The sequence below is a fragment of the Tachysurus vachellii genome, chromosome 19, assembly GCF_030014155.1.
Source record: "Tachysurus vachellii isolate PV-2020 chromosome 19, HZAU_Pvac_v1, whole genome shotgun sequence".
Classification (NCBI taxonomy): domain Eukaryota; kingdom Metazoa; phylum Chordata; class Actinopteri; order Siluriformes; family Bagridae; genus Tachysurus; species Tachysurus vachellii.
The window spans coordinates 9241574-9256263 of NC_083478.1; the positions used below are offsets into that span (position 1 = coordinate 9241574).

A 14690-nucleotide genomic window follows, 5' to 3' on the forward strand; every position below is an offset into this window, starting at 1 on the left:
GTGTAAAGTAATTTACAATTACTTGTGTAATTCTTACACAAATGACCTGGACAAGAAGGCAAAAATGAACATAAATAAACATATGAAATAAATCCTCAGAATGAGGAAAAACATTGAAAAAAATATAATATACATAATATAAATATAATAATCATAATATGCAATTAAATATCACTGAAACATCTTCCAACATTGTTATTCTTAAAGTTATTGAATGCCATGAATTCAAGTGTCATAAATTCAACCAGCGAACTGAAGAGGTTAATTGTTCCTGTAAGTTGTTTGATGGTGATGAGGCAAGTTAAAACTTAATTTAATTTCATTGAATTAAGTTTTATTTACCCATCAGATATTGATAACTTTCTCCATTCATAGAAAAGGGTGTGCTGGAGATTAAATGACAATTGGGGGCATTAAATAATAAAATATATAAATAGCTGTCTTTAAAGACTTAGAGACATACCCCAAGCTGAGTGATGAATTCATTATGTTTACAAAACTCTGCCCAATCTCTGGATAATAATTCCAGATGTGGCACTTTTTTAGTTCTGATGAATTATGCCTTCAATTGTAAATCACTTAAGATAATAGCATCTGGCAAAGGTATAAAGATAAATTTCAATGAATATCATTACGATGGATGTTATGATATTCTTTTGGTAGCTGTATGAACAGTATAGTGTTACTAAGATTCATAAAAACTATATTACATATGTAAAATCATTTGTGCCCCTATACAATTGTGCTGATATTTCCAGATTTGCCTTGAGAAAGAAAAGAATCTATGGGAGCCTCAGAAGAAAAAAAAACAGCTTGACTCATATGGTTTTGTATTTGTTTCGGATTTGTGTCATGAAATAGCAATCAAATGCAGAATTTACTGCAAAAGCCATTTGTGGTTTTTCGGATGTTGTTCTACCACTACCTAGAATCACTCAATTCTGACCACAAACCATGTCCATCCAAGAGAGGCTCAATATTTTTGATTTGATGTGTCATCTGCTGATTTTAATGTCGCTATAACTCTAGTTGGATGATAAATATTTCAGACAATCCTGCCTTTGCAGAAAGCTAGACACATCTAAAAGCCCACAGTGCTAATATTAATGTTATAGTTAATTTGCTAGATTTTGACAAAAAGCACTAATTATTGAAAAAAAATCAATAATTGCTTTTCTTATCTTATTCTCTAACCATAAATAGATAATGACACATATTTTTTTCCCCATTATGAATGGCTAACATAGTGTCTTTGACAGCAATTCAAGAAGGTTGTTGATATATGATTCATGGCACTAGCAGCTGTGTGTGGGACTGAGGCCCATGGACAGGAAATGAGTTGACCCTCCAAATGGGAGTTTGGCCCACCACAGCATAACCCCCACAGCTCCCAGGCTTGTTGAACTATTGTCCCTGTCCTCAGGGATAAGATGCAACAAATCATGGGGTTTAGAAGGAAGTATTTATGCATGTTGACCACGAGATATACTTTCATCTTTCAGGCTCACATTATGCCTCTTTTAATAGTGACTTTAATCCTTATTAAAAATAATGTATGTGCTTTATTTTATTTTGCAAAACCCCCTAATATAAGATCACTATGTCTCTTTACCAACTTGTAATCTCTAGAATTTATTTGTATGATCTCTTCTTGAACTTTGAACACTGACTCTTTCAATATTGACAGTTACTCTGTACAGTTCTTTAGAACCATCACTCACAAGGACTTTGGTCACCTCTTATACAGATTGACATGACGAGCTTATTGTTCTCAGTGGTTCTGCTTTTAGTGTTGCTGTAATGAGAAACCCAGTCTTTGGAACACGACCAGCTCATGACCAGGCTGAAAAATAAAACATACACTGCGTCAACAGGACATGAATTGCAGATTCTGTGAAAGCACGTAATATTACACCTACACGCTCTGACAAATCTGTTTAACTCGACATTCTCCTGAAAACGATTGATTAAAGCAATAATTAGAATGACAGAAAATGCAACAAAAGCAACTTAGGACCTATTACATGATTACTAACCAAGGGGAAAATATCTATTATATACTTGTGGATGTGCTGGTGCTTTTAAAGTCTTTGTTGTTGTAGAATTGTAATGGCCTGAAAATGACAGTAATTCAAGAGTGGTGCTTTAGAGCTTTTGTGCAGACACTTGTGTTGACGCCTGTGAGACGATTTTCGATATATAATTAAAAGACTGCATACTAAAAGACAAGGATTGATATACAGCAGTGTCGGGTGAATAAAATGGTTTAGCAGACATGCAATTTCCTTTGGGCAGATTTCAACAAAATTTGTAAGATAAGTATGATAGATCTTTAGATCAACGCCAATATTCTTGTTGTAGTAATATGTAATAAATAAGCATCAACCAAGCAATAAATGTGACGACCAGTGATAAAAGTACATTTCTTCCATGTTCCACACTTAGTGCACGTGAACATTTACTGCAGTATATTAATATAAGCTCTCAGGTGTCTCATTGTTCCAGGGACCCCGGGTTTGATCCTGTCTGTGTGGAGTTTCACATGTTCTCCATATGTCTGTGTGGATGTCTTCTGGGTTCTCAGGTTTCCTCCCTCATCCCAAAAACATGCTAGTAGGTGGACAGGCTACAATAAACTACACCTAGTAATGAATACGCAGCTAAGCAGCTAGTGTTTACAGGATAGACTGTTCATAATAAAGCTGCAAAAGATGGAGGCATGTGAACATAGTGTCCTGTTTTTTTTCTTCTTGGTATTCCTCTGTAAAAATGGAACTCGTGACGTTTTATGTTATTGAACATCCTGTACCTTTAAGAGGGGCGGGGCTTATACTAAGACGTCCCCAACCCATATAAATAGTGCCCACTGTTTTGCCTTCCGTTGATTTGTAGAGTCTTGAATTTTCGGTGGTTTAGTTTCCGCGAGATTTTAATTCAGCGTGTGTGTTAATTATTTCACTGCTATCGAAGTTGGAAATGATCAAACGGACCAGTTTGCTGTAAACGTGGAAATTCAGAGTGGAATACAGCGGAAGAAGTAAATAACCTCCTGTGAGTAATGCTGATAAAAATGTCTAGTGTTTTATAGAAGGATTTAAACTGGGATAAAGAAAGTAGAATGTTGATGGTCCGAAATATATATCTATATATGTATAAGTATATATATGTATAAGTATATACATGTGTGTATATATGTGTCTGTGTATATATGTGTCTGTGTATATATGTGTCTGTGTATATATGTATACACACACACACACACACATTATATATATATATATATATATATATATATATATATTATATATATATATATATATATATATATATATATATATATATATATATAATATACACACACACACACACACACATACATATAATATGTGTGTGTCTCTCTCTCTCTCTCTCTCTCTCTCTCTCTCTCTCTCTCTCTCTCTCTATATATATATATATATTTATATATCTATTTCTCACAATATATATATATATATATATCTATATATATATATATATATATATATATATATATATATATATATATATATATATATACATACACACACACACACACACACACACATACTGTGGGCGGAATGGAGAGGATATTAACCACTAGACCTAGGTTTTGTTGTAGGTCAAATTGTTGTTAAAATACGTAAAACAAATAAGAAACATGGAAAATGCAATGAAAGGTGATGCTGGTTGACAAACACTTGGAAATAGATTTACTCTCAGCTTTTTGGGAGAGAGGAAAAAAGCAGCCTCGGATGAACTTCATTCTATAAACCGAACAGAAGAATTCAGGTATTAGTTTAAACGTTTAGCCTGACGTCTAAATCTGGATCAAAACTAAAAAACTTCAACTTAATAACTTTTATTTTAGCTTAAATGTAAAGCCTAATTGACCTCGAACAACTCAGAGAGAGGAAAGTGGAAGGGGAATTTGGGAGGTAGATTTTTCTTAAGATTCAGTGTGTAAAAACAAATGTGAAACTAAAAAATGAGAAAAAAAAAATACAATAAATAAATGTATGCTGATATGCTAGCTTTATATACACAAAGACAGTATTGTGGTATTTGGTGCATGAAAATATCTGCTCACAACTTTACATCTTATGGCACTAATTGTCATCCAGTTAGATGCAAAAACTATTTCTCCAAATGACAAAACCAACAAGGCATTTAAAAATAAGTTTGATTTTGTAATGTTCCCTAGCACAAGCAACCAAAAGAACAAGACTTAATAGTTAGTACATTAATAGTTAATAGTTATAATAGTTTGTTACACAAATTATATTTTCACAGTGTAATATATATTTTACTATAATGTGACTATATATATATATTTATTCAAAATTCCTCTAATGAATTTCTCACGTGTGCCTTTGCTTAGCTCCATGGTGGAGTTTTTGTGTTTATGTATTTAATTTCTGAATTGTGATTTTTAATGCTGTTTCTTAACCCAGTTTTTTAAAATCCAGCTCTGACAGCTTTTCTGTTTTAATCCTTGTGAATGCCATTTTTCCTGATTTCTACTGAGTATTAATTTGACTGTAAACTGCCTGAGACATTTCCCTTGTTTGAGTTTCATGACAAAGAAATTATATTTACTGTTGTTAAACACCCTTAGAAATTGTTATCAGAAGTTATATAGATAATTTTAAATGTGATTCATTAAGACATTTGTATACTTTTTGTTGTAGCAGTTTTCCAAGAATTAAATACAGCTAAAATTCAGTTTTGTGCATGAACTTTTGCACCTAGTTCTAACTCTGCAGCATCAGTTGTGACACTCATGGCATTGTGCTTTTGTAAAATCTCATACACTCTAAAAAGAAACTGGAAACTTGACACTATTGTCAAAAATTTTGTTTCACACTGATTTTAATGACGTCACTTAATCCTTTTTCCTTTTCAGAGTTTTTAAAGTAATTATTCAAGCCTTTATTGTGTTATGTGTGAAGATTAGTATTTACAACATCAGTACACTATGTGATGATGAGAATGGCTGTGTATTTAAATCAGGTTGGATTTCATGCATAAGATCAGGGGTGTGCTGAGTACATAAACGTGAGGTGTGAATGCACTAACGCACGCCCTTTATCACGGCCATTTCATAGTAAAACAAACACTCGGGCTTAGGTCAGTTTGACTCACCACTATGACACAACACAGGCATCAGAACATTTCACAATAATCCCTTCAAGTCATGTTAAGGATGGAAAAAAGAATTGTTTCATTTTACTGTCAGTCATGAACCTTGGACGATACTTTAGAGTGACTATATGACCTAAAGTTGTGGACTTTTGGTTGGGTGATAAAATAAAAATAAATTAATATTAAGTTTTCACAGGTGTCTTATAAATGAAGACCACATAAAATATCGGTATTGGGATATTATTGAACTTCAAAGGAAAACTCCAGCCTGAAACATATGAAACATGCTTATATTGAAATATAATGTAATTAGCATTTATTAATTTGTTGTTTGATATATTTTCATTTTTCCCTTCAAAGGTTTGTGTGTCATGCAAACATCACGTAGTATCATTTCTAATACAGTTACAGTGGTGTTTAATAACAGAAAAATATAAAACCATCACAAACCATGGAATAAACTCCTAAGTGTCCTATTAATGGGAAATCAAACAGTGTAGTAGTGAAGTAGTGAAGACAACAAAAACTGAGCTTCAGATTGTAATGAATTGTGCAGGAAAGTTAAAGGTTTGGAACTCGTAGTGTTTGAGGCCTAGCATACAAAAATGATGTCGATGAAGGTAATTTAAACCGCGTAAAAGTAAACTCAGAATTTCAATGCAACATACAGCACTATTTGAATTATAAATTATTATAAGTATTATAAAAATTATAATTATAATATATTGACGTTATATATTTTTATCACAGTAAGGCCCTGTACTGGATACATGCCCATATTGTGTCATAGTGTTGAGTTACACAGCCTTGCCCAGTGTTTGTTTTAGTATGAGATGGCTATGATAATGGACGTGTGTTAGAGCATTCATGCGTTGCTCCTGTGTGTAGCACAGAAACGTGACCTCATGCATGCATCTACCCTGGTCACCATCAAGAACGCACAAAGCACTATTCAGGCACTAATGCAGCTCCATTTATGTACATGCGTGGTAGGAGAATTAATGATCGTAGCCTCGGCCTTTCCCAGATCCGCCTGAAGCTAAGCATGTGATACGTTGCACAACACGGCTCACCTGGTATTCCATTGATTTTATTTAGTATTTCGCAAGAGAATGCCAGCATTGCTGTTCATAAATGGGTTAGTTTTTTATATATACAGACTAGTTATTGTGTTTTAAAGCACTTATGTCATGGCGCCTTAGCTGACTGAGATGTTTGGTATTCCTACAGGCATAAATGAAGCTGTGTATGGGATCTTTTGTTTGACAGAATTCATTCATTTAGTAAGGGTGACCGGATTTGTGTAATTAGAAGAACAATTAAAAGGTTGTATTGGTTAAAAAAATAGTCATCTGAAACACTGACCTTGATGTTGGTAATAAAATATTTATATTAATATTGGTTAATTTATTTATCTACATAAACCCAATCTGTAGAACAGAGGTTTTTCCGTCAGATTTAGTTTATTTTTTTTATCTGATTTTCTTGGTTCATTTTTGTACATTTTTGTGTGTTGTGCAAGTTTTTTACAGTCTTATGAAGAATTGTGATCCTTCATAAAAATTAAGTAGTAGTAGTAGTAGTAGCAGTAGTAGTAGTAGAAGAAGAAGAAGAAGAAGAAGAGACCACCACACATTCTTTCCCAGACTGTAGGATTTCAGTCTGTAAAGCTGATTAAGACTGATTAAGGGTGCTGCTCTGTAATTAAAGGAAAACTCTAGCTGCTAGGGCATTGAAGGGGGGAGGAGAGAGACTTCAGAGGCCATTCCTACTGGTGAAGTGGGTGGTGAAAAATGACCACACTTCAAACACGCATTCCTCAGTTTGATGTACGTAAAAGGGGCTACAAATTAACGCATTAATCACATCCCCAACAATGAACACTTTTGAACACACTCCAGCGTCTGAAAAGAAATTCTCTAACTGTCCAATTTCTTTGCCTTTCAGAGCCCTGAATCAAATGGTTTCTTGGTTTTCATGGCGCACGGAGGCTGACGGATTATGAATTTTCCAAATCTGAGATAATGTGACATATCTCTTCGGTTTTGTTTTTTCCCCGCAAAGTATGGCTTCAGCCCAACCATACTGGGACCAGTATAATGATGTGAACAGGTGAGCACAAAGACTGTAATATTAAACTGTAATATTAAATAATACTGCAATATTAAACTAACCGCATTGACCTGTAGGATAATTAGCAAGCCAATGGACTGGAAGGCATGATATTGATGTATTTGCTGAGTTTTTATTGGATTGCAAAAAGTACTGGTTTTCCAGCTTGTGCTGAAGGACTCGTCTCTCATTTGTGTTACAGTATGTACTTTTCTTTTGGAGCTGACTACACAGTGAAAAGACATCAGCAAGACTTGACCTCTGTGGGCTTTGAAAGTAAGTGAATGAATCTGAAATGCAGTAGCAGCAGCAGCAGGGGAGTGAGGGAGGGAGGAATAGAGGGAGGGAAGAAGGGAAGAGTGTATCACACACTCTAGTCACTGTATGTTCTCTTCCTTTGAGGCGGATGTTTTTCAGGATATTTACAAGGTTAAAGTAAGCCAGAGGTTTGTCACTTTCTTGGCAAAATAAACACTTTTTGTTAAGATGATGCTCCCATTAATATTAAAAGTTTTATAAGATGCACAGTACGAACCAAAAGTTTGAGACCACTAGTATAATTATTTTTTTTGTTTCATTTTTGACTCATGTTAATTGTTTCTTATACAAGACACCATTTTCGGAGATAACAACCTATTGTTTTTTTAAATAAAGTATAATGTAATGAGGAAAGTAGAGTTAAGTAGAGATAAAGCGCAGAATAAAATTACTTGTGAATTCTTAAATGAATATTTAATTACACTTATTCAAGTAATGCTGTCTATTACTGATGAAAGAAAAACAGTTATTGGCAGTGGTTCAAGACTTTAGAGCTGCCTTATCTAACAATGTCTGTTTGCTTGTTGTGAATGTAACTTGTATGGGCAACACATGATTCCAAAAGCTTGCACTTTTTTTTCCACTATCTTCTAGGGAAAATGTTTGGCTCAAGTTTCTCCCAAAGTTCTAGCCACCACTGTCAGCCTTTAAAGCCTGTTGATCCTGCACAGCTCCTCCTATCCTCCCTACACACATCGCCTGAAGGAGACCAGGTCGTTCCGTCCTTCCAGAAACTCTCCGTCTATGAACAGGCGCCCCCGTATTCTCCCAGAAGAAGCTCTAAACCTCTTCCTCCTCTCCCGGACATGGGGGATTTGTCTCCTGATGAAGCTGCAGACAGCGAAGTGGAGTTCTTCTCTAGCACCAGCGAGAGTCAGCTACTGATACCAGAATGTGCCTCTAAACCATCAGCCTTTCAATACAGAGCGCAGAACAGGCGGAGTTTCCGCGGTTGCTGGCAGATCAACTATGCGTACTGTGATGCTATGCAGGAGAATATGATTGGACAGAAGTGTGAGAGGGAACAAGTTGTACTGAGAGACAGGGACAGCCTCAAACAAGAAAAGCCCCAACGCAGGCTGCGCCGCTCCAACTCAGGACCCGCGGCATCTTTTAAACCTACTAACCTCCGAAATATCCACACACAGGAGAAGCCAGAAGTTCCTCCTCGTGCTCCCATTCCATCACGTCCTCAAAAGAGTGCCGACTATCAAGGTGTTGAAGAGCCTCCTGAAATCCCACCCAGGCGGCCAATATACTACATGGCCCCACGCACTCCTAGTCCTAAAAGCCTTCCCATTTACGTCAATGGAGTGATGCCTCCTACACAAAGCTTCGCCCCAAATCCCAAGTACGTGAGTAAAACCCAGGGCAAGGCAAAGTATGAAGGATTGCCTGCTTCTCATACACCATGTATTCTGCCCATCATGGAAGACGGAAAGAAGGCCAGTGCTACACATTACTTTCTTCTTCCAGAGCGGCCAGGATACTTGGACAGATTTGAAAGATTTTTCAAGGGGTCTGATTCCGAATCTGTGCAAAGTGGATGTTAATTATAAGCAGGGTTTTTAGGCTAACTACAAACGTACTTACTTACAGTATTCAGGTGCTTAAAGAGTTTTCTCTTTGCTGCGTGGTGCCACCTCAACTTGAACCCAGAGTACTGAAAAGAGGCCAGGTCATAAATGCTGGACATCGTGAAGCCGTGTTTTTTTTTCTTTTTTTTTTTTTTTTTGTAGGATCATTCATTGTTATTATCATTTACATGTTTTATTTCTCCTGCTTCGAGTATTCCTTTTTAAAAACATCTTATCTTTGTACTTTTATGGTTTACATGTAACACTGGTTAGTATAAGCTGGTCTTATACTGTATGTTGGGGAACTGTATGTGTGTGCAGATTCCAGCACATTCTGGTGATATTTCTTTTTTTTTTTTTTTTTTCTTTCTCTTCAGTCAAAAGCATAATTTATCAGTTTAAAAACTAGCTTCAGTAGTTGTGAATAGCAGAAAAATCCAAACTGCATTGACAGCCCTGATCATATCCCTGTCATGTTATGTCATCCATGAGCTGAAAGCATTTTAAGTGCCATTTTTATTCATTTGCACTGCATGTGCACATCCCCAGTTGTTTGTGTTGCTGATTGATCATCTAGTATTTGCACTCATAATGCTAGCTAATGTTTCTATTCCACAATATGTTAAGTGGGACCTTATTTTTTTACATTTAAAATTGTTTTAGGGAACATCAAACCAGTTTATTAATGAAATGTCTCATGTATTACTAAACAGAATGCCTCTAAAATATCGAGCTAATTTTTCGATTGATGTCCTTTTTAACCAAAAGCATAACTATAATAGTTGCTTACTATTACATTTAGATTATGTTAAAAGAAACAATTAAAAATATCTGAATCATTACTTTTCTTTGTTTTTGCAGTTAAGCAATGATGGTTAAACTGTTAAAGTGTGTCGGCTTCAACCTGCCTGTTTGAGCCAAATGAGAATAGGTCAATGTTGTGTATTACTCTGACACATCCTGTACTTTAACATGTTCATGTCATGTATTTTTCTACCCATCTGCTGTTGCTGTTTTTCTTGGCTCATTCTCCTATGATTTAAGTCAGTCATGTGCCAACACATCTGTTTACATGAATTTTTTTTTTTTAATCTGTCTGTTTTTACCATGTTCCTCATAACAAAAGGTGAAAATGTATTTATCCTTGGCTTATTTATTCACATATGAAGGCTCGTGATCATTAACTGTTATTGCACTGCATTGCACTTGTCTTTACATGCAGTATTTGTAGTTTTTCACATAACACCTATGATCTATTTAAAGAAATAAAGTGACTTATTTATCAGTAAATGAGATCCAGTTATGCTGTGACGTGTTATTTACAGCTGCTTACATTCTAAATATTCAAAGAGATCACTACTTTCTGAGTCCTTCTTGTTGTCAATTTTAAGCGTCCACAGAGACATGTTGTGCTTTTGACCTTTCGTTTTAGTACAGGGAAGTGTTCTCACAAAACTTTATCAGTTTATAGGATGTATTCCGAGGTCATATCCGCTGTTACCAATGCAGTGTGGCGTTATCTCACCGTTGTTTGCTCAGAGCAGTCATAATGAACAGATTGTTAAACTCCTGGCTCTTGCCTGACTCACTTCCTCTGACTTCCAGCACACCAAAGTGACAAATGTCACAAAGATGTGGTGTCTTTCTCACATGCTGTGCATTTCAGTCCCATCGATCCAATCCATATGTTCACTTTTTAGCCATTTTCTGTGTCCAGCTAAGAGCCACTTACCTGAAACACAAAGGCTAAATGTACTACAGATCCCTCTTCTAAAAATATCCATTTTTCTAAAAATACAGAACAGCAGTAACTGTATAATAACTACAGTAATAAATATAACTATATAATCCCCGGAAGAAAGTATAAAACGTTAAAAAAACATTTTTTAACATAAGTTTATATTAATATTGCCATAAAATATTGTCATACCATTATATCTGCTTATAATTTTACTATTTTAAAGAGAACAACATTAAACATTATGTACTACATAACAATGGAAGTATTAGATACCCTGCTTAAAAAAACAACTAATAAAATTTATATTTAGACTGGTTTGGTTTCCACTTCCACTAACTTCTACTTGGCTTCCACTCTGGACTAACAGGTGTTAGACTGGTCAGATATAACTAGTTTGACCAACCAGGCTGATTCTACAGACCAGCTGGAACCAGTCTGACCTGTTAGAACCAGTTTTACCAACCAAACTGATCCTCCCGACCTGCTAGAACCACCAAAACCAGCCTGGCCATCCTTAACAGCTATAAACTGACTGGTCAACCTGACTAGATAAAGAACCAACCAAGCTAGTCATTTTGACCAGCTTGTACCAGGCTAACCAACCATGCAAACCTGTTTAATCTGAATGTCTAAAATCAGAATCTACCGGAACAACAGGAAACTACAGGAACTACCTTTACTAATATTTCATGTGTAAGAGGAAATGATGTTTACCAGTAAGACAAGACTTTCATGGAACTTTTCACGTTTCCTTATAATGGTATAACGTGTCAAAACTTCCACTCTTGATCATGTAACTAACATTAGTATAAAATCCATTGCTGTACAGTTTTATGCAAACAAATGAATAGTATTAAGATACTATAAGAAAGAATAATTGTTTCACAAATTACATTCTAGGACGGTGTATAAAAACTAATAAGGCTCTGATTAGCTTTGGTTTGGCTGGTTAAAGCCTGTATTACTGTCCACCAGGTGGCACTACAGGATTAAAATATTGTGGTATGACTTTAAAACAAGAGGCTTGGTGAGTCAGGAAATAGTCAGTTTTTCTCTGAGTGTTTGACCAGTGATTTTAGTGTGACTTTATAAGTTCATTAAACATCATTTAGGAGGGTTTTAGCTTTTCATATGAGCTATTTCTAACACCAATTGATTAATTAAAAGTCAGGTTAATAGCAGGTGTTTCTACAAAATAGATAAGCAACAAGACTTTTGTCAGGGACTGTATTCTATTCTATTAACTATTATACTTTTTGAGGTTTAAATATTTTAAAGGATTTTATTTTATGGTATTTTATTTTTATTTGATATTATACTGCCAGTTGTTTAGTTACCATTATCATAATTTTACCATTAACCACCTCACACTGTGCTAACAAAGTAAATGTGGACAACTTTAAAAGACTCATGTTTTTAGTCTAAGTAGTAGATCTGTCCATAGTAGATCTGAATCTGTCCATCACCATTTCTCTAAGAATAATTCTCCATCTGAATACAATACCAGTTCTTACACTATACTCTTAATCAGTTTGTAGTTAGGGAACCATTTAAATGTAAAATAATACATTAGGTTTGAGATGACATTATTTATTGACTACATGTTTGACATAGTAAATTACTATACTAGATTAAACCCATTTATTTCAAGTGAAGGAAATTAGGTTAATAACTATAAGAAATTTCTAATAAATAAATAAGGTTGTAATTCATTCATTCATTCATTCATTCATTCATTCATTCATTCATTCATTCATTCATCTTCTACCGCTTATCCGAACTACCTCGGGTCATGGGGAGCCTGTGCCTATCTCAGGCGTCATTGGGCATCAAGGCAGGATAGGTTGTAATTTGGCCAAAAAAAAAAAAACAAGAATAAAAGTTTCACTGACCCCACTTTGAGAACCGCTAACATGAATTATATTCTATCTGATATTTAATTATAAACAAGACTGTGAGTAGATTTCAGTCAAGCTTGCTCAGAATAAGCAGGGACTAAAGGGACACGTATAATGTTTTCAATAATTATTAATTAATTGATTAATACAGTTTCTTACGAACAACAGGCGAACATTTATATATAAATTATATAAAAATACATGGTGCAAGCAAGAAATGTTTCAATATTGTGGAAGAAGAAGAAGAAGAAGAAGAAGAAGAAGAAGAAGAAGAAGAAGAAGAAGAAGAAGAAGAACAACAACAACAACAACAACAACAACAGTCTGCTATCACCTAAGGAAAGCTAATAAAAATGTCACCATGGTAAATTAATTATGTTTAAATTTAAAGGTAAATTTATTTTTATAGCACTTTTAACAATTGACATTGTCTCAAAGCAGCTTTACAGAACATAAACATAGGACAAAAGGTTAATATAAAGTTTAATATAATACGAAAATTTAAGATTAATATTAAATATTTTTAATGTGTTTATATTTATCCCCAATGTGCAAGCCTGAGTTGACTGAGGAAAAGCTCCCTTGGACGGTAAAGGAAGAAACTTTAAGAGGAGCCAGAACCCATCCTCATTTGGTTGACACTGGAATACTTCCATCCATGAAGTCATGAAGTCCATCGAGTCCAACTGGAGCTGGTAAATCTCTAGATGTCTCAGGATCCTCACATGGTTGGCCTCATCTCAGTGAGGATCCAAAATCTTTATGGCACAGAAGACAATCGGAGCTGGTTCCACAAGTCTTTCTGGTTTAGACTACAGAATCACAATTAGTTAACATACAATAAATGATTTGTCAGTATTTTATTTACTCAAGAAATGGAAAAGAAATCAAGTGGGCTTGTGTCCACTTAGTGTTCAATCTGCAATATTTTAAACACGTAATAATGTCTACGGCACTTAGCCTTTTATTGGTTTTGATGCTCTAAAAAGTTTAAGAACGTTAAAAGGGGCAGATGTCACATTTAAGGAGAGCTTCAGGTTCTCCTTGTGTGCTAGTTTTTCAGATTGATTTAATGAAACCAATCGGGGCAGCATGTAAAATTGTCTCTGCTACTATCATTTACATTAAACAAGCCATTTTTTTCTGACATTACAAAAATAAAGCCTGCACGAACTGATTAAAGCAAAAAATTAAAAGAAATAAGCAATTCATCACATTCTGATATAGGAAAAAGGATGTCTCTTGGAGAGCTTTCACCACACTAACATCGAGAATGGCAAACTAGTTACCCTTTTGGGAGAATATTTAATGAGAGGATTTAATGATACAATTTACAAATGTATTTCATGTAAAATGTAATGTAGTAAAATTAGATTTTGATACTTTAATCAGATGCAAAGTGGTATTGTATAATGGTCTTATCGATTTAACAGAGTAATGGTGGTGTGATATGTGATATCCTTTCACTGGAGCATATTTCTTTGAAACACCTGTTGATGAACTTAACCCTAAAGCCAATAGAGCTGATTTAGGAGCAGGTCCTGCAATGCCTTTTCTTGACTGAAGGGCTTAACAGGGCAAGCATGTTCTCAGCTAAGTAATGAGAGCTGTGTTGCTCCACACAGCATGACCTCCCATCAGGTCCTGACCTTCCTCGTGTGTTTACACACACAACATACCTGAACGCACATGTGGGCACATGTAAGAGGCACATGGTGTAAAAGGGCCAAGTTGCATGTAGCATGCTAGTCACTGTTCTACTCCACCTGACGTTAGAGTTGTGAGCACACACTCCACATATCCTGACATTTTAAGTGCTTTCAATACAGATTTTGAAATACACCTTTATTATTTCTGAGCTGAAATTGAAACATTTTGTTATAA

At 35.1% G+C, this 14690-nt stretch overlaps 2 protein-coding genes across 3 annotated transcripts in view; one reads left to right on the forward strand and one right to left on the reverse strand.

The window, feature by feature from the left end:
- emc1 (ER membrane protein complex subunit 1) overlaps window positions 1-14690 on the reverse strand; it is a 176009-nt gene that overhangs the window by 33585 nt on the left and 127734 nt on the right.
- On the forward strand, window positions 2890-10457 carry LOC132861997 (ERBB receptor feedback inhibitor 1). Of its 2 annotated transcripts, none has more exons than XM_060893795.1 (4): window positions 2890-3051; window positions 7108-7272; window positions 7475-7548; window positions 8185-10457. In XM_060893795.1, exons 2-4 carry the CDS (start codon window positions 7226-7228, stop codon window positions 9141-9143), a joined length of 1080 nt encoding a protein of 359 aa, XP_060749778.1. In that variant the 5' UTR covers window positions 2890-3051; window positions 7108-7225; the 3' UTR covers window positions 9144-10457. The 2 variants fall into 2 exon arrangements, with proteins under 2 accessions (XP_060749778.1, XP_060749779.1); XM_060893796.1 differs by lacking the exon at window positions 2890-3051 and adding an exon at window positions 4363-6989.

What these genes read in the sequence shown, in the direction of transcription:
- LOC132861997 (XM_060893795.1), top strand. Translation starts at nt 7,226, where the DNA reads ATGGCTTCAGCCCAACCATACTGGGACCAGTATAATGATGTGAACAG. An exon ending in CAGTATAATGATGTGAACAG is followed by an intron (nt 7,273 to 7,474) that starts GTGAGCACAAAG and finishes TTTGTGTTACAG; the next exon opens with TATGTACTTTTCTTTTGGAG. An exon ending in GACCTCTGTGGGCTTTGAAA is followed by an intron (nt 7,549 to 8,184) that starts GTAAGTGAATGA and finishes ACTATCTTCTAG; the next exon opens with GGAAAATGTTTGGCTCAAGT.